Here is a 27,606-nt window from a genome sequence, read left to right as displayed (position 1 = left end):
TTGTCAAAAAACAGTCTTAGATACTATTACTCTACCTCTTTTACAGAATTTTACAGATGAGGAGTCTGAAATTCAAAGAGGCTAAGTAACAAGCTCTAAGTCACTCAGACTTTGAGTGACTCAGTAAGTGGCAGAGCCAAGATTCAATTCTGGCAGGTTGGTTTCAGAGTGTGTCCCCCGGATCACAACCATACTATAATGCCACGGGCATCTCCACATCTGCAAATTGTTCACTCTTCTGCATTTTAACGAAGCCTATTACTTTTCAGTCTCATTAAAGAGCTTCAAGAACTCTACAAGCCTGTGTGAAAGACAGCATCCCATTTGAATTACCAAATGAGAAGAGGACTGCTACTTCTCAAATAGCATCCCAATCTCTCAAAACATACTGGCTTCTTTTTCAGAGGAACAACACTAACTTTATTATTAAATGGTCCACATTCTGAACCTAGATAGATTTCTCAGAGTCAGTTACTGTGTAACTACCAATTACAAATAGAAATGGAATATAAACAGAATCAAAACTTAGAAATTACCTGAAGAGAATGAACCCAAGTGATTCTACTGCTGCCCTCCTGACGTCATCATTAACATCGCTTACCTAGGAAAAATTTCAAAGGATGATTATATACTACATGCATTCTATTACTACAGTCATTGTATTGCATGCATTCTATTACTAGAATAAACTGATATGAGTGGCCCACATCATTTAAATGTAAATTAGATCTCATTTGTATATTACCCTAGCTATCTTCCTATTCACAGTTTCACTTTCAGCAGTTTCAGTTACCCACAATCAACTGTGGTCTGAATTTATTTATCTGGAATGGAAATTTCCAGAAATAAACAACTCACAAGTTTTAAACTGCATGCATTCTCAGTATCGAGATGAATTCTCATGCTGTCCCACTCTGTCCCAACTGGGATATAACCCTTTGGTCAGTGTATCCAAGCTGTATTTGTTATTCACACACCAGTCACTTAGTTACCCACTCATTTATCAGATCCACAGGGTTTTACAGTGCTTATATTCAAACAGGGTTTCCTGGTAGCTCAGCTGGTAAAGAATCTGCCTGCAATGCAAGAGACCCTGGTTCGATTCCTGGGTTGGGAAGATCCCATGAAGAAAGGATAGGCTACCCACTCTAGTATTCTTGGGCTTCCCAGGTGGCTCAGCTGGTAAAGAATCCACCTGGGTTCGATCCCTGGGTTGGGAAAATCCCCTGGAGGAGGGCATAGCAATCCACTCCAGTATTCTTGCTTGGAGAATTCCTAGGGACAGAGGGGTCTAGTGGGCTGCAGTTCATAGGATCACAAATAACCTCTAGTTTACTTAATAATGGTTACTTAAAAGTTTATTATTGTTTACTTAATAATGGCTAAGTTTATTTAGTTCTTACATTATTTAATTTACTTAATAATGGTTTACTTAATAAAGGTTATATTAGTTTACTTAATACTGGCCCCAAAGCACAGAAGTAGTGATACTGGCAATTCAAGTATTCTCTTACTATGCCTAATTTATAAATTAAACTTTATTACAAGTATGGATATATATCTGTATATGAAAAAACATAGTATGTTTCAGTACTATCCATGGTTTCAGGCATTCATTGGTTGTTTAAGAACATATATCCATGTATAAGGCAGGCAGACTACTATATTCCTCTATTAGAATGTCTTACCCAAATTTAGAAAGATTCATCTGAGAATTTCTTCATTTCAAGACTTAAAATCCTTTACAGCTTGGTGAAGTTTAAGATTCAGGGATAGTTTTAAAGATTATTTCAGCTGTACTATAGCATTTGTGGCCCACACCAAAAATCTAATCGTTTCTTCATTGTTGTTTAAAAAAAAATATGCCCTAAACTTAAGCAAAAGACAAACATCTAGAACATACCACATGTTGCACTGATAAATAATAAATTGCTAATAAATACTGTGTGATGTGAACATCTCTAGGAAGAAAAAAATATTAACAGTATTAAACCCTTTCTTGCATGGGAAGGTGACCTTGGGTCTACCTTCTCCCAGCACCAAGATGGTAGAAACATCCTGCGTGAAGACATAGGGAATGTCCACTGTGTCATCAGACAACATTATTGGAAAACTACACCTGAATTGGGTGACTATGAGTGGAAAAAGCCTACTGGAAAACATGGACATTGGCTCTCCTGTGCAGTGTGTCTCCTGTCACAGAGCATGTCCCTCAGGGTTACCTGGAAGCTAACTTCACAGGTAAAAAGAAGTTGTCTCTATTGTTCATCAGATTTCCCTACCCTGGGGTGGCTGCACACATTCACATGGTCTTGTTTCTTACTAACGAGGGTTTCCCTCGGAACAGAGTTCCAGAAGTTGCCCTGAATGACTTTAAGGACTTCTACTCAAATAAGACACACCATTATCTGGAAAAGCTAAGTGACCCTGGTGCTCAGTTATGGCTGACTGTATTCAATGGAAGAGAATATGAATCTGAGACCACTGGTGGTGATTATGTGGTGTGGGTGTTACAGTCATCAACACATTGAGGGTCCATCTGCAAACTTTCCCTTTCATCTCTATACAACAAAGGATTAGAATACTTACAGCAACATGTAGCAGGCGTCGAATAGCTTTGTTGTTACCTGAGCCACAATAAGCCATGGCTACAGTATACATTCCAGATCGTCGAAGAATTGGATCCTAAGAAATAATTCAACATCATCAACTTATTTCAAATAGTAACTTCTTACAGGCTTAGTTGCATCCATAAGGGGAGCTGGTTTTAGGCAGAAAATGAACTAAAAGAGAACCATTTTGTGGTTGGTAGTTTTCTAAATGAATGGGAAAATTAAAGGCTCTAACACAGGAATAACTAACTACTTTTAATTCCCAGTATTCTGTACAACATACCTATGCTGCCTCACACTTTTTAGTATGTATAAACTCAAGCCAACTGCCTTATGTCTTTCATTTGTCAAACAAAGAAGCTTGCTATTCTAATTTGCTTTTTACCTTATCACTTAATTCTTGGGCACTGAGCTATGAGTGGAAGAGATATGGAGTTTGACAGCTGAGCAAAATAATTAGTAGTTTTATCAATGAACTGTAGCAGTGGATTTTTTTTTTATCAGATTACAGAGGACAGTACTGTTTACCACTGTCTACTTACTATATGCAATACAGTAAAAATCGTTTCACTGTTGTAAAAACAAGACACACACACACACACACACACACATCTTGTTTTTTGTTTTTACAACAGTAAAACCATTTTTACTATATTGTATATGGTAGGTAGACAAGACAGGGGCTTTCCTCGTGACTCAGTTGGTAAAGAATCTGCCTGCAGTGCAGGAGACCTGGGTTTGATCCCCAGGTCAGGAAGATCCCCTGGAGAAGGAAATGGCAACCCACTCTAGTACTCTTGCCTGGAGAATTCCATGGATAGAGGAGCTGGGCAGGCTATAGTCCATGGGATCGTGAAGAGTCAGACACGATTGTGTGACTTTCACTTTCCAGTTTTTCAAAAACAAGACAAAAGGCAAAGGAAAAAAAAACTCATCCAAATAAAAAAGTCCAGAGATGGGCACTGTTTTGTGATGAAAAAACAATGAAGTAAACTTTGTATCCTATTAAATGTTTATGAAATCATGCCCAAAACATTATTTCTAAAATAAATCAACTTACAATTTCTAAAGATCTTTTCTAAATCTGCTTATTTGAAAACCACTGAAGTCTTAATCTCAAATTAGCTCTGCTCACCTCTTCTAATCAGTGTTTTTCTTGCCTAAATTTTATTAGGCTTTATATATCTTTCGAGAAGTTTCATCAATAAATGTACCTAGGAGTTCTGATGGGAATAGAGATAATTTCTAGTCAAGGTTAAGTGTTTCTGTAAATGTTAGATATAATAACTGAAGGGTGAGGAAAAGGAGGGAGAAAAGGATGAATAATATGTGATCTCACCTTATCACGGCAGAGAGATTCAATGAGAGCATCAGCCTCTTCCATCCTCCCGTACATCACTAACGCAATGCCAACTGCAAGACCACGGAGAATCTTCTCATGTTGAGTTTCCTGTGCATAGCCAACCATGTCCTCAATAGCCTGGGCATTTTTAGAGCCCAACATAACCAAACCTAGGGCCAGGCCAGCTGCTTCGCCTAGTGAGTAGGAAGCAAAACATTAAATAATAAGAGTTAAGTATGTAAATAAAACATATTCTACTGGAAGTGCTAACTATTAACAGCTATCAAAATAACCACCAGCTTCTGTAGCATTTTTTCCAAGCCATCAGATATAAAGGAGGATAGTTTATATGGAAGTCCATCCATATATTTATAGCTATTTTCCTTTTAGATTGTGATAGGATATACCATGAAATCCTGCAGTGATTTCAAATGAGATACTATGGCAATATTTTTTTTTCATTATCACCAAGCAGTATAGATAGTCCCAAGATACAAGGAGATCACTCTAATAAATTTCTATTTGCAAAAGTCAGTAATCAGACATACACACAAGATATACTATTTTTAGAAGCCTATATATCATAAAACATATTTTTATACAATGAATTTAATAAATGTGGCAAAAATTAACGCCCTTTACAAGTAGAGAAATCTATTAGATTTTTAAGAGACCACAAAATACAAGCAGAAAACAAATGTTACAGTTACATTACTTAATCCTACAGTATGTCATCTTTGGAAAGAATCACTTACCTGTCACAGCATCATCCTGATAGAGGTTTGTTTTTAGCAAATCATACACATCCTGGCGTGCGGTCCCCATGGCAGCCAAACCAAGGCCTAGACTGCCACCATGTCTAACGATCTAGAGAAAAAGCATGGGCTCCATTTATCTGGTACACAGTACTTAAAATCCAACCTTTCATTTTACTTTCAAAATATATTGTGCTGTTGGCATGGAGAGCATTTGGCCTAGTGGATATTATCAAAGGATACAGAGGGTCAGTGGTAACCTCACAATTTCAGTTTCGAAAGAATGCTGCCTGCTGATATAAACTAATGGGGAGTTAAGGAAATGAAAACAAAGTGGAGACAGTACAGCTCTCTTTTAATAAGTTTACACAAGAAGGGAGGAGACAGATGACAACAACTAAGAGAGAGAAGCAACTGCAAGAAAAGAGTCTTTTTAGGATAGGTGAATATGCTTATGAACTGAGGGAGGAAGCACAGAGGAGAAGGAACCTAATGGAACATGGTTATGAAGAAAGTGGGAGAAAATGGTGTCAAGAGCAAAAGTTTGTCTTTATTTGGAGAATATTTGTGTGATGATCTGTTACTTTTGAATGTACAGTATCCTTTTATTAGTGACAGTACCCCAGTCCTGCTTGGGGAATTTTCCTCCCTACTGGTTCAAATCTTGGTGAGACTGTCATTGAAAATAAACTCTCATATTCCCCTGGGGAAAGTGTGGGCCTGTGACTCTAGACAGGCCAATCAGATGCTCCTCTGGAATTTTAATCTTTCTTAAGTGGAAGGACCCAAGGACCAAAAACATTTCAAGTTTATTCATCCTGACAGCAGAGTCCCGACGAGACCATTCCATTAGTTCCTATTACCAAGATTCCCAGAATCACCCTGCTTTAACCTTTGTGAGAACTAGTTCACCAGCTTTTCCTTTAATTATATAAGCTAGTTCCAATAAACTCCTTGTTTAAGCTGGTCAGCAGAGGTTTTTGTTGATGGTAATCAAAAAGCTTTATCTGGTAAGAAAATTTTTACCTGAGATCACCAGAAATTTAAGGCAGTGATATCTATAAATTATGTAAGATTTGTGGATAGGGGCATATTAGCTGAGACAGACCATCCTACTTATCTCAGTCTTTTCGCTAAAGTAGGACAAAGTTTTCTGGCTCACTGAGCTATTCTCCCGATAGCTTTCTAATAGAGACTACCCTAACATAAAACTTTAAAAAGTCTAAAATCCTGTCATGGCTCCTCAAAATAAAAACAGGGATGCTTAATAAGTTTTTCTAAAAGAGTTACATTTAAAAATCACCAAAAAGATTACACAAGCAAGAATTCTGACTCCCAAAAGAGTACAGGCAATTTTGGAGGGGCTTTGGTTTCCTATAAAATAACAGAAAATCACTTATGTAACATAACAAGACTCTAAAGTGTCTTACAATGCATACAATGTACATTTTATAAATATCTGATACTTAATTTCACTTTTCACACATAAGGTTTAAGGGACTACAAACACAATTTTAGCTTACAGAGGAGGAGAGGAAATTACCTTTAAAAGATAATATTCTATGAAAACAGTACTTTAGATCTGGGAATGTAGATTTGGGAATCCTACAAGATTTCTTCTATTCACTGAAATAATTTGGCAAATATAATGTTTCCCTCATTCTTAAGTAATGGGAATTTAGTTGTGCATTATAATACTTACGTCATTGCTGGCATTCTTAAGCTGGTTAAGCAGATAGTCAATTATATCACCACCATGATTGGCATGAATGAGACCTAATGCATAGAGACCTCCACCTTCCTGATAGGCTGACCCTGGAGAGGTGTCCTTGGGAAGGTATGTTGCCATTAACTGTAATGCTTCCTTCTCATGACCCTGTAAATGTGAGCCACCACAGAGGTGTCAGTAAAAGAAAGTGAGAGAAACATTTTCTATGACTATTGCTTTTTCTCCAGAGTGAAGGAGGAAGTGGAGTTCTCTTCTAAGCAACTTTATCACTCACAGAAGACAGATTTAAGTGATCCTAAATCACATCTTAGTTAGAAACAAATGCTTCCATTCCCCTCCTCTTTGTTTCATAACATTTCCCCAAATTTATCTTAGACTCTGCAAATAATTATTTCAATTCATCTTTTAAGAAAGGGCTTACTCTTCACACACAAAAGATTTCTACTTATTAAAAAAAAAACCCACACATTTCTTATTTACTTCATCCTTCCCTGTATAAGGACTGATCTAATATAACAAAAGGTACTTGTCAATGCATTATAGTAAACATGTTTCTCTATTTTTTGTTGTTGTTGCACTACGTGGCATGTGGGATCTTAATTCCCTGGTCTGTCCACTGAATTGGATGCTCCGAGTCTCAAGCACTGGACTGCCAGGGAAGTCCCGATTTTTTTGTTCCTTAACTCGAGAAAAATTGTTTCTGTTCTGATGCCTGCTCACAGAGACCAGTATATATTACCTTATGAATCACACCCAAACTGGCTGTAGCTGTAAATTTTGCCCAATTAGTGGCTCTGGCTAACCATTCCAAGTTATCTCTGTAAGAAAACAAAATTTAGCAATATTATTAAAATGAATTTCATAAAGCTTTTTATAATACTAAAGTCAAAGCTCTAACATTTTTACCTTGAACTGTTAAAAATCATTTTACTTTATGGATTTCAAGTTACTGATGATTCTGTTTTACCTCTTAAGGCCTCTTAATATTCTAAGGACTTTCTAAAAACACATATGTAATTATACTATGAGCAAAAGCAAAATTGTATCAAACTTCAGAGGTTAATATATTTCATTAAAAAATCTGTATTCAAGGCAACTAATGAAGAAAATTAATTTTACCTCAAAACACGTAGATAAATGCAATTAAAAAAATTTATAAAATAGCAAAAGTAGAATTTAAAATTTAGGACTGACAAGCAGGTAAAGTTCCTCACATCCATGTAATAGTGACAACAGAGTCTCTGTCAGAGACACTTTTAAACTGAAGTGGGAGCCTACGAGTACATTTACCTAAGAAACTGGTCACTGGTAGTGCCGCAGTGCATAAAAGAGTTTGCTATGACAGTTGCTGTATGACAGACAGAATTCCTTACTGCATCCTAAAAAACAAACACAGATATTTATCATTTGTATTCATACAAATGCAAGCTTGCATGTAAACACACAATAAGAAGCACTATTTTGTAGTGAAAACATGAGTAAACTGAATCAGCATTTAAAATATGAATCTTGGAAATTTCTTTATAAAGATTAAATAGCTAGCTTATTAAAAAACAGCAAATCAAAAGTTTTATTTGTGGTCTTAACTTGAGGTCAATAGATTTCAAGTAAGAATTTAATAGTAGATATTCTAATTGTTAGTTTCTAAATAGTTTGCCATTTCTCTCTGATATCCTGCTCAAGGTCTCCAAGAATGGATGTAACTTGAGGAACAATGGTGTACCTCTTCTGGCACTGTACCTCTGGCAGCACCAGAGCAATTCTGTTTAATTCAACTGCACTATAAAGATAAACATCAGAAAACTGTCATAGATGCAAATTTTTCTCTTGCACACTTGTAAAAATTATTTTAAAAATCCAGAGAAGAATGATTACATACACCTCAATCAAACAACTTCATATTAATGAAATAATATATGACTATGTAAAATGACTTTGGGAAAGGATTTGGGTAAATAACACAGGCAAGGCAGGAAGATTTTTCACAGTATGTATCTTTTCATACTAAAATTTTTTTGGAACCAGATGAATAGATTATCTGTTCAAAAATTAAAGTGAACGATTATCAGGATGAATATCTCAGCAAAGGTTACAATACCAAGGTTAAGAACCCCTGTTCTCAAGGAGTCTGCAGTTCACTGGGAAAAACAAACACACAACCTGTATTAATGCTCTGATTGTGGTATCTGTCCAAATGCCACATGTACACATTCAAATAAAAGTTAGCTATTACCATATGTAAAGTAGATAGCCAATAGGAATTTGCTATATGTCTCAGGAAACTCAAACGGGGGCTCTATATCAACCTAGAGGAATGGGATGGGGAGGGAGGTTCAAAAGAGAGGGGATATATGTATACCTTGAAGAAGGAAATGGCAACCCACTCCAGTATTCTTGCCTGGAGAATCCCATGGACAGAGAAGCCTGGCAGGCTACAGTCCATGGGGTCGCAAGAGTCGGACACAACTTAGCAACTAAAACCAAACCATATGTATACCTATGGCTGATTCATATTGAGGTTTGACAGAAAACAACAAAATTCTGTAGAGCAATTATCCTTCAATTAAAAAATAAACAAATTAAAAAAAAAAAAAAAACACTAAACTTCCCAGTGACAGACTAACACAAAAAACAGTTCAATCAGTATTAATTCCCTTTCTTCTTCAGTAAGATCAAGTGTCTCTCCCATTGTTTTTTCAAAAATGTATTTCCTTCACAAAATGCAACAAATTATTCAATAAGAAGTATTAAGTACTTATAATCAACAAAGAAATAAATATAAGAAAAAAGCCTCCATTACAGATAAATTTTCTACCTTTGTGTTTTTTAGAATCATGAGATCTGTATTATTGTTTCGTATTAAAAACTGTAGATGTAACTCAATAGCCATTTCACCACTTAGAATTTTAATCATTTTCAAAGTCTGGTCCTTGGGCTCTGGACTCTGCCAAAACAAACAAGAATGAAAATTATTATATTACTGAAATCCAGTAAGCTAATTTCAATAGCCTTAAACCAGTGAAATTCAGTCATACACATAAAAAAACTTAAGCACGCTTCCAATACAAAAAATTTTTAAAAAATCTGTAAGAGTAATGATGATATGCAGGAAGAACTATTTTATACTTAGTCAACTCATAGTTTAGGTGAGAAACTCTCTCTTCAAAATTCAGAAAAAGCACTTTTAATCAACACATATATATGATCTCATGAATTATACCAAGCCACCAACACAACTTGTTCCAACCACAAGAAGAGTTGAAATTTATATACCTGATAACCAGAAACCAAAAATTCTGATGTAGGACACATTACATCCAACAGACTACTGCTCTAATCCTTGCCTCACTCGTAAGTACACTATGAATATTAAAAATAAAGACAACTAAATTGTCCTCTGTCTCTACAAGTTGCCATTTATTTGTTAGAGGCCATAGTTTTTTTCTCACGCTATGACATATAATTCAGAGTTATTCTGAACAGAGTTCATTCTTTGGTATGGATCTGGGGACTTGATTTCTTCTAAGGCAAGTGTTTTCTGGGATCAATCTTTTGCTTTTTGCCTGTGCTGTGCAGCTTGTGGGATTTTAGTTCCCCACTCAAGCAGGGAATGAACTCAGGCCCTCAGCAGTGAAAGCGCCAAGGCCTAACCTTGGACCACCAAGGAATTTCCTGAGATTAATTTTTAAAATTTTACTTTTTATACAAAGTCTATTTTTATAAAATAACTTTGATATCAAACTTATTAATAAACCTCCATAAAAACAGGTATGTAACACTTTTAAGTAATTTACAATATAGTGTGGAAATCTATGTTTAAATGGAAACCTCAACTTCAAAAAGCACACTTACCACTTCTGGCGTCTTTCCTACAAGTACACTACCTGTCTTTTCTTCCGTTTCCATCGAGTCACTAAAACGAAGAGAACCAACAGTTATCAGTATGATAAATCTTTTCTGAATGGTATGTGTGGGTGACTTTTTCTCTTTCCTTTTAATCAAACGGAAGATCTGAACCATGTCCATAAGAAGTATTTTGCAAGGAAAAAACACTAAATAACTTTTAAAGTACTGCTGTTAAGAAACAGAAAAGACTGTAAAATAAGATGGAGGCACTTCAGTTACCAAATTTCCGCCAGATAATTTCATAAAACACGCAAAGCAACTAACTAGGTTAGCAAATAAAAAGGACAATAAATACAACGAAACCAGGGGACAAAGTATCTCCCAGATTCCCAAAACAGAGCCACCACCACCGGCCACAAAACCAGTCTGAAGTAAAGCAGTCAGAGCTCCAACAACTCTTAAAACCGACCGGCCAACACTCTCTTCTAGGTCAAAGCAAAACACAAAAGAGAAAATGCTGGGCATAGAATTCAAATTAAGAAAGCAGAAACGAGGGAAAAAGAAGGCCAAAATGAACGTGAGAAAGGAAACAGAGCCAGGAGATCTCACAACATAAGACACCATTCTGTTTAAAACTCCACAACACAACAGAACAGGAAGTTCTAGAAACTATGCTAAACAAGCCTCCTTTGTAAATACTTAGGAAAACTAATTTCAGTACAGATAAACTACAGGTTATAAAAGAATATTACTATAAAAAAATTTACTCGACCCACTAAATGACTTAAGTAAGGTTGTGGGATTCAATTTTAATATACAACAATCAAGTATAATTCTACATATTAGCAATAAGCAATTTAAATTGAATTGAAACTTAAACATAGCACTTACAATAGTATCAAAAGACATAATATACTTAGGAATAACTTTAGGGGAAAATGTACAAAAGTCCTGTACCAAAATCTACAAAATAATGTTGAGAAAAATTTTTTAAAAACCTAGATAAATGAAGATTACTGGATTATAATAATTTTTATCAGTTCTAATAAAAGCATAAAAAAGCTAAGGATGTTTCTACCTGTAAAATATCTAACCAAACACCTAAAATCTAGCCCAACCTACCCTACCTGAGATTTTTAAATTTACTTGATAAGAAAGCATGCAGGACCCACACCCGCCCCATCAGACAACCACTTTCATTGTTTCCAGGAGGGTCCATTTTTTTTTCATTTTCCTTAATGTGCCCAGCAGAGTGCAAAACACAGCAATAGTCTTCTTAAGAGTTTACAATCTATGAAACCTAATGGTATTTATTCTTAGACTATGTTGACTAGAAATACTCTCTCTACTCCCCAAATAAGATAAAGATAGCTGGATTAGTTCTATGCAGAAACAGATAGGCGTACCTTTCTCTCTCTGATCCTGGAACAGTGCCTGTGTTGGTGGACCCAGGCACAGAAGCAAGAGGGGTGCCAACAGTTCGAAGATTCTGGATTACGGATGACAAAAACTGCTGGCTAGCACTTTCATACAAATCAAAACAAATCTGATAGGCCATCAGGAGGTTGTCTTCCTTTACCAGTTTTTCTAAGATATCACTCACGGCCTGAGGATCATCTAAGAAAATTAGGCACTGAAACACAGATAGAGAACAATTACATAGTAATCGAAAATTTTGCTCTGTAAGATACTTAAAGAGTTACAGTCAACAACACGGGAAACCATAAATAAAAGTGAAGGCAAACTGCAGCAAACTAACTATCTAGTCTAATAACAGCATTCCACTTTTCATCCTGGCACCAGAATTTTCCTGAAAGTAGAATCTGCCTCCTATAAGAAAGTCCATACAAGTTATGCTCACGGCTCCTAATACTGTGCCTGGCAATTAGCAATACTTAATAACTGGTTGGTGAATGAATCCTGACTTCTTTAAAACTTACTCATAAATCACTATCAAGTGCTCTTGATAGTGATTTAGAAGCAAACAAAACTTCTAATTTCTGCTTTACCATAAACTGTAGGAGCCATTCATTTATTCATTCATAACGCAGCACTGCATTGTGCTGGGCTAGGACAAGAGGCACTAACATGAACATTCAGAAGCATTTCTCTTACTACTCTTATGATCTGCCACATGTTTTAACAAAAGCCATCCAATAAACCTAGGATATTTAAGAGTTCAATTTAAAATTTGTTTTAAATAGCAAGTAACTCAATTTCAAAATGAACACATTAATCAAAATTATTATAAACTAAGAACAGGAAATTATGGAAACAAAATAAATGACCAATAACACAAGACTGGATAAAAAAGGCAAAGAACACCCACTGAATGACTACTGCATAATCAAGAAAGAGTTCGTACAAGAGTTTGTGAAGAGTTAAAACATGGAAAAAACATTAAACTGAAGGACATATATAATTGATAGTTTGCTTCCAGGTAAGGGAACTTGGAAGCCAAAGGGAGAAGTGGCAGGAAGACTTTTAACTATATACCCCTTGGTCCTTCATGAATTTTGAGTCATGTGAACGTAATATCATCTGTTCAAAAATAAATTTTAAAAACGTAAAATTCAAAAAATATTTTTTCAGGGACAAGGAATAAAATACTAAAATAAATAAAATTACTTCTGGGAAATAAAACTGAAATACACTGAGAAAAGAAGGCAAAGGACTATCGTTTTTCATGTAACTTTTAAAAAAACACGTAAGAAACTATTAAAAACTATTTAGAAGCAAACAAAACTCAAAAAAAAAACTATATAGAGAAAAGTGAAAGGAAATATACTAAAATGTTAGTAGACTTCAAGTGACATAAAGGTGGATATTTTTCTTCCAACTTTTTCTGTGTTTCACACTTGCTTTAAAAAGCATCAAAAGGTATACATAAAATCGATGAGCAACAGAGTTCAGAGAACTATATTCACTATCTTGTAATAGCCTATAATGATTTTTTTTTAAAAAGCATTCAAAAAAGAATGCATTAATCTAAATTTTAAATATGTATAGAGGATAGAAACACATATTGAGAATACATTATAGTGAACAAATAAAAAAATGTGTGATAAAATGCTATGCTCTAAGCAGAATACAGAAATTTACAGTGTGGTAACTGTTGAAAAGCAAACTGAGCATTTCCAGTCAATAAAAATACAATCCAGTCATTGAGAAGAATGACGTAGCTCCATATGTTTTTGGAGGAAAACATCTATGAATCTTTTAACTGGGAAAATGCCCAGGGAAAGGGATAGATACAGATTTCATTTTATATATTTTCTGTACTGTCTTAATTTCTTTTTAATTAGGCAAGGAAATCCATACATTAAAAGAGAGAAAGAAAATACTCAAAGGTCCTGGTTGTGTTTGGGAAATGAAACCAATGATAATTTTTATATGTGAAATTCTTTTAGAATGACATAACATAGGTACTGTTTTTATCTTTATTTTTTCTTCTATTTATTTTTTTTTAACCTCATTTCCAAAAACTTCCTTAAATGCCTGGATTATTTTCAAAATAAAAAAAAGAACACAAGGAATACATTATAACAAAATAGCTTTTTAGTTTTGAGAACTTCAGGTTTTTTAATCAGTAAAGCAGAACATAAATACACAACTTATCTTCACAGGGCTGTTGTAAAGATCAATTGACAGATATATGTATGAAATTACAGTGATGTGATGAGGTACACACATGAGGTAGTGAGGCATTACCCAGCAATACAGTGTAAAATAATACAATGTTATTACCTGACAAACATTGATGAAATCAGGTTTCTCTAAATTCATGTAGATTTTAACTAGGACTCTCAGTACTTTATTCCGAAACTGTTTATTCTGCATTAAAGACATGCAGAGCTTCAAGCTATAAGCCAGCATTCCTGGGACATCATTCTGAAAGACATAATTTGAAGAGACATCATTATCTAGTTACTGAAGCATGTTTATTTAGAAATCAAATTATTTAAATCAATATTCTTTAGTCATTCTAGGCAGCTAAAGCTTTATTTGCTACTTAAATAAAATTTAAAATTTTTAACTATTTTAGATGAAAATCTTAAAAGAAAATTACCTATTTCCCCGTCTTCATGAAAAAATGGGTTGAAAACAAATATTTAGTGCTCATCCAGAATCATCACTATATGAACACAGTATACTATAACAGAGTGGTGCTGTTAATTATTATAAAAAGATCTACACAACTGTCCATATACCAAGCAGACAACCTAGCTAATCCTCAGGATTTATCGCCTATATTCAATGACCAGGAACACAAGACGATAGAACTGTTCTCTAGCTCTGAGTGACTCAAGCTTTGAGTGCCGTCACATCTAACTGGCACTCTCCTGAGGAAGTTTTGACTCCTGATTATTTATGTTTACCTTGTGGTTCTTCAAAGCATGCCTGAATTTTGAGATACCAACCTATAAAAGTTCTTCAGCATAAACAAGAATGCTGAAGAGCTACAGGAGTATTTCTCAAAAATGGAGTTGAGAAATGTAAAATTCAAAAAAATTCACTAATTCAGAAAGACTTCCGTTGTGCATCCCAATATTCATAGCAGTGTTATTAATAATAGCCAAGATATGGAAGCAACTTAAGTATCCATCAACAGATGAATGGATAAAGATATGTGTGTGTACATACATATGCATACACACACACATATATATGCACACACACATATGTATATATACAAGGGAATGCTACTCAGTCATAAAAAAGAATGAAATTTTGCCATTTGCAGCAACATGGATGGATGTGGAGGGCACTATGCCAAGTAAAATAAAGTCAGATAGAGAAAGACAAATACCATATGGTATCACTTATACGTGGAATCTAAAAAACACAACAAAATAGTGAATAAAATAAAAAACAAAAGCAGACTCACAGATATAGGGAACAAACTAGTAGTTATCAGAGGGGACAGGGAAGGGGGAGGGGTGGTAGAAGAGTAGGGGATTAAAAAGGGTTAATACAGGATTATATAAAAAGCATGCAAAACTTTTGAAAAGCTGTAAATTGCTATAGAATTTAAAGAAAGTTAACATTCAATGATAAAATTTATTTTGTAAGCAAGTTGTGACAAATCTGCACACATAATGAAATCAACTTAATAGACTAACATTTTTCAAAAAAATGAAGTACAATTTTTAAAATACCATGATTATATCACAAGCAGAAAAAGTAGGTATTATTTCATCTTATGGGCTTCCCTGGTGGCTCAGACAAAAAGAATCTGCCTGCAATGAGGGAGACCTGGGTTCTGTCCCTGGTTTGGGAAGATCCCCTAGAGGAGGGCATGGCAACCCACTCTAGTATTCTTGCCTGGAGAATCCCCATGGACAGAGGAGCCTGGAGGGATACAGTCCATGGGGTCACAGAGAGTCGGACACAACTGAGTGACTAAGCACAGCACATTTCATCTTAAGTTACATCTATTAATATATGTCGGAGGAGGCGATGGTACCCCACTCCAGTACTTTTGCCTGGAAAATCCCATGGACGGAGGAGCCTGGTAGGCTGCAGTCCATGGGTCGCTAAGAGTCGGACATGACTGAGTGACTTCCCTTTTACTTTTCACTTTCACGCACTGGAGAAGGAAATGGCAACCCACTCCAGCATTCTTGCCTGGAGAATCCCAGGGACGAGGGAGCCTGGTGGGCTTCCGTCTATGGGGTCGCACGAAGTCGGACACGACTGTAGTGACTTAGCAGCATTAATATATGTATATGAGCATTGGGAGACAAAGTAAGATGTACTTCTTACTTTGCTTTACTCTTTTTTTAAACACTTATCACCTCTTTACCTTACAGGGAATAGGTGTCACTGCCGGTTCCCCTAGTGGATTATTCCATTTGAGCAGGAACTTTGTTCCTTGCTTCCCACTGTTATCTCCATTGCCGAGAACAGTGTTGAATGAATAAAAACAAGTATTTTAGTTCTAGTCACCTGAAGACAAGGAGTAACTGCACAAAAATCAAACAGCAAAATAAGGGCCATTCTATGACACTGGGCCATTCATATATTTACACTTATTTAAACAAATCTTACCACTGCTGCTAAATGCTGCCTTAGGCTTTAGGGACCCAGTGGTAAAAGCACCTGTCCTCAAGTAGGTTCTGATCTGGTGGACCTAGTTGGATCTAGGGGTTGTGGAGGATATGGCTGGCAGGGAGTGACAGAAGGATCTGTAAACAAATGACAGGTGAACTGAACTATGAATCTTGAACAGGAATAAAGCAGGTAAGGAAAAGAAAAGGATGTTTTCCGGAGGGACAATGTTTTTGGTAAGGGGAATGAGGCACCGTCCATCTAGAAGAAGAGACAAAGTCAAGATGGCTGGAGTACAGAGAGCTAGCTCGTGGAGAAGGAAAGAGGGTGAGGCAGGCTAAGTGGGCACTTAACAGATCAATCTTCATTTAACTCAGGCTTGCACCTCTCTGACCACATTGGTTGGTGACTTACAATTGTCATAATTATTGCAAAACACCCCCAAACTAGGAAAGTATAGTTTTAGCCGTAATAAAGGGACTACAATAGTAGCTATCATTATAGTCTTCTTTAAAAGGGCAGAGGACTTCTCTGATGGTCCAGTGGTTAAGAATCTGCCTGCTAATGCAAGGGTCACAGGTTCAATCCCTGGCCTGGGAAGATTCCCCGTGCCTTAGGAGAGCCACGGCCACATGCCATACTACTGAAGCCTGCACCCTAGAGCCCATGCGCTATAGTAAGAGAAGCCACGGCAATGAGAAGCCCAAGCACAGCAACTAGAGAAAGCCTAATTAAGACAACTTCCCCATGCAAGACCTCAAAGGAATAAAAGTGGTAAGACAAAAGAGGCTATTCAACAAGCACAGCCAAAATTCCTTTAAAATACATTAAAAATATAAAAAAGCATATTTTAAAATCATAAAAATAAACTTTTTTCAAAAGAGCATTGCATTTTATTCTAAGCTAGAGTTTCTTCTCACTATAATTTTCAGTTTTAATAATTTGCTCTGCTGATTCTTCATCAATAACAATCTCTAAAGTTGCACCCTCTACCTACCGACTCAAGTATAGTCTTCTCAAAGACGTCCAGTCTTCGTGTTTCCAGAGCAATGCCGATAGCTTGCTTATACTTGTGATCATCCAGACATCTTTGAAACATTTTATTCACAATGCCTTCCAATCTCTGGTCAATTGGTTTTTTTTCTCCTTCGGGCAAATCTGCATTTTCCACACATTGTTTGGTGTAGTGATCAATGCACTTTGCTACAGAGAAAATAAAATAACTGATTACTTTGTAAATTGGGCTGATACTACTAGAAAGGACAATACCTACAGTTATCACCATGAAAACTTACGGGATGACTGTGGAGTAATAAGTAAATTTCAAATATTTTAAATGCTAGAAGTTATACCTTCAAACAATACCTCCCTTCATAACAGTTATACTAATTCCATAAGTTGACATTATTTAAAACATTACTATCTTTTTACTGTACTTTGACCAAAATTACATTATTCAACTTGGCCAAGCTGCTTATTTTACAGAGTTGGCTACAAATAGCTGACTGTTTCACTTTTCAAAAAACAAACACTTGCCATTGAGAATATTAACAAAAACCTATTGTAGCAATTATCACGTGGCAATAAATTATCAGTCTTCACATTAATGAAACTATTAGTTCCTTGAAAGTAGAGCCTGCCTTAATCATCTTTGTAGAATAATGGTGAAATGACCTGAAATGTGTCACTGGTCCCAAAGGCAATCCTAAAGAAGATTTCCAAAACCCTTTCCAGCAATCAACTAAAATATTCACTGCCTCAATGTGAGGTAGGGAGAACTTTTCACACATATTTCCCCTCTCCCCTAGAGTATGAAAATTCATGCAGTGGTGCACATGCACTATTTGGCTTTCACATTTCACAATGATTTGGATGAAAGGGGAGGAAGTATCATGTTTACAACTTACACTACTTTACCATCATACCATAAACTTGTTAAGAGCAACCAAAAAGGGAAATTACCCTAAGACTTCTTCCACCTTCATAAGGAAGATAGCCACTCAAGCTAAATGAGATATATAACAGCTGTCCTCTCTATAACTCACTGGCTTGTCACTCTCCATTTCAAAGAGAAAGGTACAAGGACAAGATTAATGAGTTGCAAACTACAGCCTTAGCAAACAGAAATGATTGAACTAGCAGGAAGAACTGCCGATCGACTACAAGGCCCATGTCAATGGGGCTATATTCGGGGGAAGCAGAACACTTTCCTAAACTGGAATATACCAGGTTCAGGATCGATCCAGGAAGAATTAGACAGGTTCAGGTACAGTTAGTAAGAACAAAGTGGCAGTCACAACACAGACCTTAAACAATTTTCATTGCAGAAAATCTTTACCAGGCCCCAACAGGAGCTTTTTGAACCAAATGTAGTTGCGAGGAAACATTACCCCTGTCTCACCAGAGAGGAATCTCAGATTTAATAATGGAGAAAGAAAAATGTTACCTCCTAGTTTCAAATGAGACTCGTGCTCTCACTTACCAGGTATATACTAACTGTAGCCTCATTTCTAGCTAAAGTCTTATTACAATTGGGAGAAAATTTTTAGCCTTGAGTTTTCTGAGTGTACTGTTTATGACATTCATTTAAGGTCCTACGAAGGTGTTCCTAAATTCTATTTTATGTATCTTTTCACAGATCTCACTGATATTATGAAAAAAAAAAAATCCATTCTAATAGTCCCAAGAAAACTAGAAGGGTGAACCCCATTTCTACCTAAAGAAGAGCAAACAGAACTGGTCTACCAATCAACAATCACCTCTTACAAGCTAAGATTAAGATGATACACAGGAAGGAAGCTGCCACCTCATGGACCAACTGTCCTGATTAAAATCATTTGTAAAATGGTAACATTACAAGCACCTGCAGATCAATGCTGGATAAAATTATCAACACTCATCAAAATAAATCCTTCAAATAAAAGAAAAGAGATAAAAGTATTTAACTCCCCATTCCTAACAATGCAGGGGAAGTGTTCTGGTTTCAAATGATATGGTCTATTCTTTAAAATAATCTGTTCTTCCCACAGGATTCACAGATGAAAACTCCAATTTAATGAATCCCCAATAACAATAAAGCTTGAAACATCCTCGCACCATCATGGCAAAAAATTTTTAAATGTGAACACAAAATCTTACTACAAACTTCAGGGACATTTGAAAAGTACCCCTTTGGACTCCCTAGTACAGCATTTCCCAATTTCTGAAAGAGAATACCAATTTTCTCCCTTTAAAAGTGCAGGGGAATAATACAGATCTCCTCTTAATCAGGAATTAAAAAAACTAGCTATACTATACACATTTCCAGAAAACACTCTTGGGCTATCTGTAATTATGACCTAAAGCTTGATATTCCTAAAGACATGTCTGAAGGGTACACAATCTCTTCTTTCATCTATTAGAGCAAGTGTTTTCTAACATTTTTAAAGCTACAAAAGCTCAGAACAAAATCTTACAGAGCTGATTCAACTTGCAAGATGGAGAACCCAGAGGCTTGCCTGTGTGCTACCTTCTCACTTCAAAAATACAGAAAAAAATAAGACAACAACGGTTACTAGTAGAAACAATATGGATTTCGTAGAGATTAAGCCTAGATTTTAAATTCTGACCCTCCTATTTAATAACCATGTGTCTTTATCATCTTGAAACCCAAGTTTTCTCATCTTTACAACAGGGTGAGCTCCCCCTTCACAGGAAAGCTATGAATAAACCATGAAATGAAGAATGACCAAGACAGTGCCTAGCACAGTAGAAATACTGAATAATGTTTGTGCTAGAAACAGTTCTATAAATTGCTATCATTTAATTTCTGTTATTCACAATAACCTGATTAAATTTTTTTGTATAAGCATATGCCCACTGGAAAAGAGATGACCATAACCACCGAGATAACTAACTTTGCCTTAAGTCAGCTGTTTCTGAATAATTTCTTAGTCACTCTTAAAATATTTTGTGAGGTGAGTGCTTTCATTAATAATTACTGTTATTGATGTTACTGTTTATTATGATAAATAACAGCACAGAATTCTAAGGCAGATCTAAAAACTCAAGTCTGCATAAGATTACTGTAGAAAGATTATGAACTTTCATTAAAATGGAACGTGCCAACATCAAAGAGTAATTCAGGGGGGAAAAATGCTATATGTAGGAGAGCAAGAAAGAGGCCAACAATATAAAGCCTTACTAGATGGAAGATAATTACCTATAATAGTTTCCACATATTCAGAGTTATCATTGACATTGAAGAGGTCACCTGCTCCAAGTGCATAATTCAGAGACTCCTCAAAAGCCCCCAGGTGATAAAATACTTTAGATGCCACTAAGGCCGCAAACTGCCGACTCCGGAACCCTTCATCTTCATACAAAACTTCTCTGAAAGAAATTAGGAAGTATAGGCCTAGTTCAAACTGTGGTTCTCTTTAAAAATTCCAAATCTATATACTCAAGTCACAATTTAGTGGCAGCAAATTTCTAAATGAATTTATAAATCACAAGACCCACATCCATGGATAATTAAGGTTGATCTACTTTATTCCAATTAATAGAAACAAATTCTTACATTTTGTCTACAGACTCAGAAATTTCTGCCCAGAAGTCATTGACAACTGCATTCAATTTGTGTAGTGCAAATTCCTGTAGAAGATAAAACCAAAATTCGATTTTGAGACAGGCTTATCATTATATTTCCTTAAAAAAAAAAAGCAAACAAATCAATGGCCAAATTTTAAGTCATATTTACTAAAAGTTTTAATCTATGACAAATATAAAAGTTTACCAACTAACTTACATTTTCTCTTTGGCTTACATACTTCCTTTCTGTTTTCAGTCATAGAACATGAGACTAGCCATATAATGTCACTCCTTATCATACTGAACATTTTTATTCTTTGACAGTATGTGTAAGATTGACTCTAGGTTGCTGGTTTGGATATAAATGAATTCAGGTGCCTAGAGCCAACTAAAGTATATTTAAAATTCTTGTCGTATCAAAAAAGCTTTAAAATATGTGATTTCTGTTGATATAGAAAATTGGAGGGGGGTTGGTTTCTAGGTACCATACTGAGATTTATTTGCCTCAGCTTTGCTAAACTCTAGGGAAAACCAACTGTTGTTGCCAAAACACTGTCTTCTGGGTCTAGATTTCAATGAGTGGTTATAGACTGGGTACGATGCTATTTTAAATGATGGAATATACACAAATATCAATATAGCCAAACAGTTTCAAAGCACAAATATTAAGCCCAGTTAATTTTCTTCAACTCATACCTTAAGCTGTGGTTCTTCTTCATCCAGAAGAGAAATAATTCCAGCTACAAGACAAAAGGTAGACTGTGATTAATTTAGTTGCTCAGCTGTGTCCAACTCTTGTGACCTGATAGACTGTAGCCCGCCAAGCTCCTCTATCTATGGGATTCCCCAAGAAAAAATACTGAAGTGGGTTGCCATCTTCCAAACCCAAGGATCGAACTGGGGTCTCCTGCATTGCAGGCAGATTCTTTACCAACTAAGCCACCAGGGAGGCTATATATTGTGATTATGCAATATATATGCTAAGATAAACTAATGCTTAATGAAAAATATATCACAGTTGGAAAATAAGCATTTTTTGAGGGGTGACTTCATTATAGGAATGATTATTTTTCTTTAAAACCAAAAAGTTTCTATTTCAAAGTTCAAGAGTTAACTGTTATCAAACTCTCACGATACCACATATATCACATTATGTGCCTAATTCAACAGTTTTCAAAGTATGGCTCCTGGATCAATTGGTACAAACATTACCTGGGAACTTGTTAAAAATAAAAATTCTTGGCCCCATTACAGATCTAGTGAATCAAAAATTGTGGGGGTGGGGTCCAGTAATGGGGCCACAAGCCTTCCTTACAATACTGATATTCATTATAGTTTGAAAATCACTGGCCTAATTGACTGACCAAAATGAGAAACTTGCCTACACAATTTTAGAATAAAATTATTCACACGAAATAAACCAAGAGTCATAAAATTATTTACAGAAGCAGGAATATTTACTTGTCAACTCAATGGAGTAAAATAATTTGACTATTTCAAGATGCTTATATTAAGGCACCTCTGTTGTATTACAAGTAACCTACAAGGTTTCACTAAATGATGAGCAATCTCACTTGTTCTGACATGTTACTGAAGCAAAGCAATCCTCATGCGAGCCTGAGGTGTTGGCACCAACAGTGAAGAGTAGAGGAAATAACTGTTCTCTCCCAAAAATGCACCCTGAAATACAGTCACATATCAAAGGGATTATTAAGGGGGGGAAAAAAGTGGGAAATTATTGTCCTTGAACCATAAAGGAAACTAAAATGTTTCTCAGATGTTTTCCATGTAGGTCCTAAAAATCATTCTGCAACAGTGAGTTGAAACTGTAAGCTGATACAAAAAGTGTCAAGGCAACTTTCCTTAGTAGATGTAGTCATTTCTAAGTGTTAAGTGTAGGTTTGCCAAACAGCTTCAGGAGTCTTTAAAGAGTCATATGGGAAAAGACACAAAATTCAGCGAAGGAAACTATGCCATGGTTCTAGCTAGGGCATATTACTATTCTAAAACTTTAAATGCAAATAAAAGGAACCTCTTGGTGCTATAGGTTGGTATAACAAATTCAGAAGAGAGAGGCTGAATTGAAAGCATGAAGAGAAAACAGATTAAAGAATCCAATGTGGGGGGTGGGGGGAGATTGGGAACTAGTGACAATGAAGAGCTAATAGAGAAGAGTGCCTTAAATCTGGAACAGATGGTAAACAGCAGAACGCTTTATCAAAATACTAAAAATGCTACCCATTCCCTTATCAACAATCAACAGTATGCCTGAACTGCTTTTACCAAAAGACGTGATGAAAATTTTTGTACACTCTCCTGTTTGGTTTCACTTATGACTAACGTGTTACATGGTTGTCCTGGCTTAGAAATGCTGCCATTGTCCATGGAACACAATGAAATCAAATACCTACACTTCATACACAAATATTTCCCATCTTAAAAGCAGGAGAACTCACCTTTAGATGGGGGATGGGTGCACTGGGGAATGGGAAAGGTTTCAGGATGCTAAAAAATCTCCTGTGCCGTAATACGAAGTCAGCAAGTACTATCTAAGTTGCTGTATCAACTTATAGCATTATTTAAAATAGCATATTATTCATAAACATGAAGCTATGCTCCAGAAGACACAGCCTGAAGTTGAAACAGTTGCCTCAAAGAATTTCATTCTAACATCTCCCTTTTAATAACCCCCTATCTCTCTCTCTCCACTCCCTTTCACAGCCAAAACTCTTGAAAAACTTAACAGTACATGCTGACCTTTTATTCACCACTGTGTCTGTAGTGTCCTGCAAGTGCCTAGACCATAAATGAACAAATAAACCGACTAATTCAAACTGGAACCTGTTAGCTTCTCTTTAGCACCAGGGACAGATCCTAAACCACAGCCAGCCAAAGAACAGGAAATCAGGTGACAAAAAGGTTTGGAGCAGAAGCTGATTAAGTAATCCTGTAAATGTAACCAATGAGTAACAAAATAAGTACTATTCTACCATCACTGAGCCTCAGAGCAGGACTTCAGAAATCATCAGGTTTAAATTCTATTAAGTTCCATACAAGTGTTTTCTTTTTAGCCTCTACTTCAAATACTCTAGTGACTGATTTATTGATTCGATTAGTTAACTGATTTCTTCATTCGAGATACACTTTTGAAGTTCTGCCATCTGCTTGGCAGTTCTAGGAATTATGAAAGGTTTCCCGCCCCAAATTCTACCACAGACAGAAAGACAGTAGTCAGGTAAGTAAACAAAGTAATTACAGGACTGTAATGAAGGAAGGGGATGGATCAGGGGGAGAGACCCAGCATGTTTTAATAGGATGATCAGGAAAGACTAAAATGTGATCAGAAACTAAGGACTGAGAAGCTAAGGGAAAACTTGAGGAAGAAGAGTTTAGAAAGGGGGAAGAGAATGTGACAGGGCCCATAGGAAAGAAACTGACATATTCAAGGAACAGAAAGGCCAGTATGATTATGTAAAACCGAAGGAGAGAGTAGTACAAGACAAAGCAGGAATCAAATCATGTAGGTCTTTAAATTTGTATTTTATTATAAACACAACAGAGAGCACTGAAGGATTTTAAGCAAAAGAATATTATGTGATTAAAGTTTAAGAAAGAATACTCTGACTACAACAAGAAGAATAAACTATATGGAGGTAATGTCGGAAAAACAGAATCTTAGGGCTCTCAAAGCAACCCAGGCAAGAGATGAAGGTACTTTGGGCTAAGAAGATGAATCTGAAAAATAATGAGTCCTACATTTACAAGTGGTAAGAAATTTAATGCTAATTTTATCTTTACAGAATTCTGACTGGAAAAGCTTTTACTTATACTGAACTAAAACAAAAGTCTATGTACCGGTGGCATTTCTTCAAGTGTAAAATTATGCCTTCCAGGGTCCCGCCAATTTAAGCAATCTTTAGAAACACAAGTTCCTTAAAAGTGCAAGTCACTGTCTTCTGATCATCAGTTTGTTTACAACAAAACACTTGCGGGACAAGTGTAGAGTAAAGCAGGACGAGAAAAAGGTCTGTGAGCCGGCAAAAAAAAAAAAAAAAAAAAAAGGCACCAAGACTGTGGACAACTTTGTGCAGATCGATCTGTAGTGAGGGGCTTAAAAATCTCCACTTGAAAACTGACTTCGGAGCTGATACCACTGCAAACGTCATTCCACGAATCCACGCGCTCAAGGGTTAAGTAGAGGAAACCCGCCCGCACACCCAGGAGTTCCTTCTTCAAGGTAGCAGAGTTACCGCGCATCCAGCCTCAAAACCTTAGGCTGATTCTCAGTACACAGGAAAAGTTCTCGGGGTGCCTAATTAAAATATCCTTGGAATAAACTCAGAAACGACCTGCCCCAGCCCTCGTTTAATTTAGATTTCACTCCAAAGAAGATAAGAGCTGGGTCAGGTCGGGAAGTAGTGTGTAGCATGGGCTGCCTTACTGTCCGGCTGCACAGAGGGAACCATCCCACCCTAACCACCCGCGAGAAAGGGCTGGGATCGGACGGCCCCACACGCTCAACCTCGGGAGGGAGGGAATTAAGGAAAAGCCGTTGGGGTCGCAGACCGGCCCGGGAAGCCCCTAGGGTGCGGGCACGGGTCGGGGGGAGTGGCTGGGGAGGGACGACGAGCCGGTCCACTCAGCGCGATTTTCCCCCCGAGCCGGAGGTGGTCGCGGGGCCCCCCTCGGAGAGGCCGGGCCGCACGGCCAGCTCCCGCCCGGAGGTGGGCTTCGGACAGCGAGGCGCGCCGCGCCTCCGCCGAGGTGCCCAGTCACCGGCCCTGACTCAGCTAAAAGCCGGCGTGGCGGCTCCTCCCTGGCGGCGCCGGCGGCGGCCCCACTCACCGGCCGAAGTGATCATGGCTGCGCCCCGCACTCGCCCGCCCGCTCGCTCGCCGCCCGGGCCGCGCCGTGTATCTGTCAGCTCAGGGCCCGCTCGCTTCGCCGAGCCTCCTGGCTCCCCCCGGTGCCCTGCTCGAGTCAGTCGCCGCCTCAGGCCGCCGGCTCACTTCTCACCCAGGACCCTGCCCGCCCCGGAGCTGCCCGCGACGCCGCCTGCCGCCCGGCGCGAATTCTGCCCCCTGGGCCAGTGTCTCCCCGGGCCGCCGCTGCCGCCCCGCCTCGCGCGGGATGGGGGTGCACGAAGAGCTCCATGGTCTTCTCTAACCCTCCTCGAGGCCACAGCTCCCACGGGGACAGGAACTCGCGTCCGCACCTGGGGTCAGGCTTCAGAATAGCCACCCCTAGGAAAAGGACCCCACCGTCACCCGCCATTGATGAGAAAAGGGAGGTTGAGGGGAGGTTGCTCGCGGTGTTGGCAGCGCCACCTGCTGCCTGGGCGGTCTCCCTGCAGCGCCCCCCAGCCAAGCCTTTGAGGGTCTGGGTAGTGCAAAGAGCATTTTCTTAGAAAAGTGATTTTCAAAATTTTTAAAAAGTGGAGCCCAGCTTTAAAAGAAATTCTCACATCAGTGCTCTATTATCGTATCACAGTGAATGCCTAAGTAATCACTGGTTTATCATAAAGTTGAACAAGGAAAGTTTTAATTTACATTTGGAATAGTGAATATTGTAAATGGTTTAAAAATCAGAAATATACAAAGATATACAGTGAAAAGTGTTCCAAAGGAAAAAAAATGTCGTTGTTGCCTTCCCTCTGCCCAGTTCCTCTCAGCCTCCATAGCAGCGGGTTCCTGTTTTTTAGTATATCTAATTTGAAATGGCAGTTATGATCGCCATCCGCGGTTTTATTCCAGCTTTAGTAGACAATTTACTTCAATAGTCAGTACTGAGAAAGTCTTGACAAACATGAGTGACAAATGGTGGCATTTTAAAGCTTCTAGCCTCGCACTATCAAGCTAGTCTTCAACAGGCTAGTTATTACTAAAGCTTATTTCTGAGGCCTTTTCAAAACAGTTTAACCTAGTTCCACAAACCATTGTTTCTCACTGGAAATAAAATTTGATTGATGACACACTTGAGTGTCATCAACTAAAAAAAATTAGTATTCTTAAAGCTATGTGTTAAAATATATTAAATGTAATTATTAAACACTTTTGAAGAATCTAGCTCAGATTAAAAGGCACTGCCCTCAGAAGTGTGCATGAAAAACAAACAGGCTGAGTACTGATCAGTACTCTGACTGATCACTCACATAAAGACTCTTGTGTGCCCCAAAGTCCTAAAAGAATCAGATACAAACGCTAACAGGTAGTGGAAATGAGTGAAGCACGTCTAGTGTAAGAAAACACCGGCTCAGCAGGATAGTGCATGGAAACTGATACTAGTGTGTGAGGGGCAGTAGGGGGTAGCGGCGACTGGGACAAAGTGAAGAGTGATGCCCCGATTCAGGGCTTTCCTGATGGCTCTGTGGGTAAAGAATCCACCTGCAATACAGGAGACACAGGAGACACAGGTTCAATCTCTGGGTCAAGAAGATCCCCTGGAGGAGGAAAATGGCAACCCACTCCAGTATTCTTGCCTCAAAACTCCCATGGACAGAGGAGTCTGGCAAGCTGCAGTCCAAAGGTCGAAAAGAGTTGGACTGAGCGATTGCGAATGCTTGCCCACCCCATTTAAAGAGAGCAGTGGCTGCTTGCTCCTACTGTGGTGGTCGGCCAAGATGCGGGCTACTGTCATGAGGGCTTATGACTTTTTTCCAAGAAAAACCAGAAACCAGAATTTTTTGTGAAATCCTTGGAATTT

General features: G+C 37.5%; 1 protein-coding gene across 2 annotated transcripts in view; it reads right to left on the bottom strand.

Annotated features, from left to right (window-relative positions):
• Nucleotides 1-25,923, bottom strand: part of PSMD1 (proteasome 26S subunit, non-ATPase 1) — an 81,512-nt gene extending 55,589 nt beyond the window's left edge. Inside the window, exons 1-16 of one of the 2 annotated variants that reach the window (XM_019978454.2) lie at nucleotides 25,750-25,923; nucleotides 21,601-21,644; nucleotides 20,894-20,967; nucleotides 20,537-20,706; nucleotides 17,333-17,538; nucleotides 14,032-14,175; nucleotides 11,691-11,917; nucleotides 10,291-10,351; nucleotides 9,254-9,382; nucleotides 7,729-7,817; nucleotides 7,178-7,256; nucleotides 6,412-6,585; nucleotides 4,710-4,821; nucleotides 3,952-4,148; nucleotides 2,590-2,685; nucleotides 537-601 (exon numbers count right to left, since the gene is read on the bottom strand). In XM_019978454.2, coding sequence (XP_019834013.1) covers nucleotides 537-601; nucleotides 2,590-2,685; nucleotides 3,952-4,148; nucleotides 4,710-4,821; nucleotides 6,412-6,585; nucleotides 7,178-7,256; nucleotides 7,729-7,817; nucleotides 9,254-9,382; nucleotides 10,291-10,351; nucleotides 11,691-11,917; nucleotides 14,032-14,175; nucleotides 17,333-17,538; nucleotides 20,537-20,706; nucleotides 20,894-20,967; nucleotides 21,601-21,644; nucleotides 25,750-25,765 — 1,883 coding nt within the window. In that variant the 5' untranslated portion in view covers nucleotides 25,766-25,923. Of the gene's footprint in view, nucleotides 1-536; nucleotides 602-2,589; nucleotides 2,686-3,951; nucleotides 4,149-4,709; nucleotides 4,822-6,411; nucleotides 6,586-7,177; nucleotides 7,257-7,728; nucleotides 7,818-9,253; nucleotides 9,383-10,290; nucleotides 10,352-11,690; nucleotides 11,918-14,031; nucleotides 14,176-17,332; nucleotides 17,539-20,536; nucleotides 20,707-20,893; nucleotides 20,968-21,600; nucleotides 21,645-25,749 lie in introns of those variants that run through there. The other variant, XM_070773877.1, reaches the window with a different exon arrangement.
• Between the last annotated feature and the right edge of the window lie 1,683 nt (nucleotides 25,924-27,606).

The sequence above is a fragment of the Bos indicus genome, chromosome 2, assembly GCF_029378745.1.
Source record: "Bos indicus isolate NIAB-ARS_2022 breed Sahiwal x Tharparkar chromosome 2, NIAB-ARS_B.indTharparkar_mat_pri_1.0, whole genome shotgun sequence".
In the NCBI taxonomy this organism is placed as follows: Eukaryota; Metazoa; Chordata; class Mammalia; order Artiodactyla; family Bovidae; genus Bos; species Bos indicus.
Note: the sequence above shows the minus strand (reverse complement) of the source record. Positions and strands in the feature narration are given on the sequence as shown.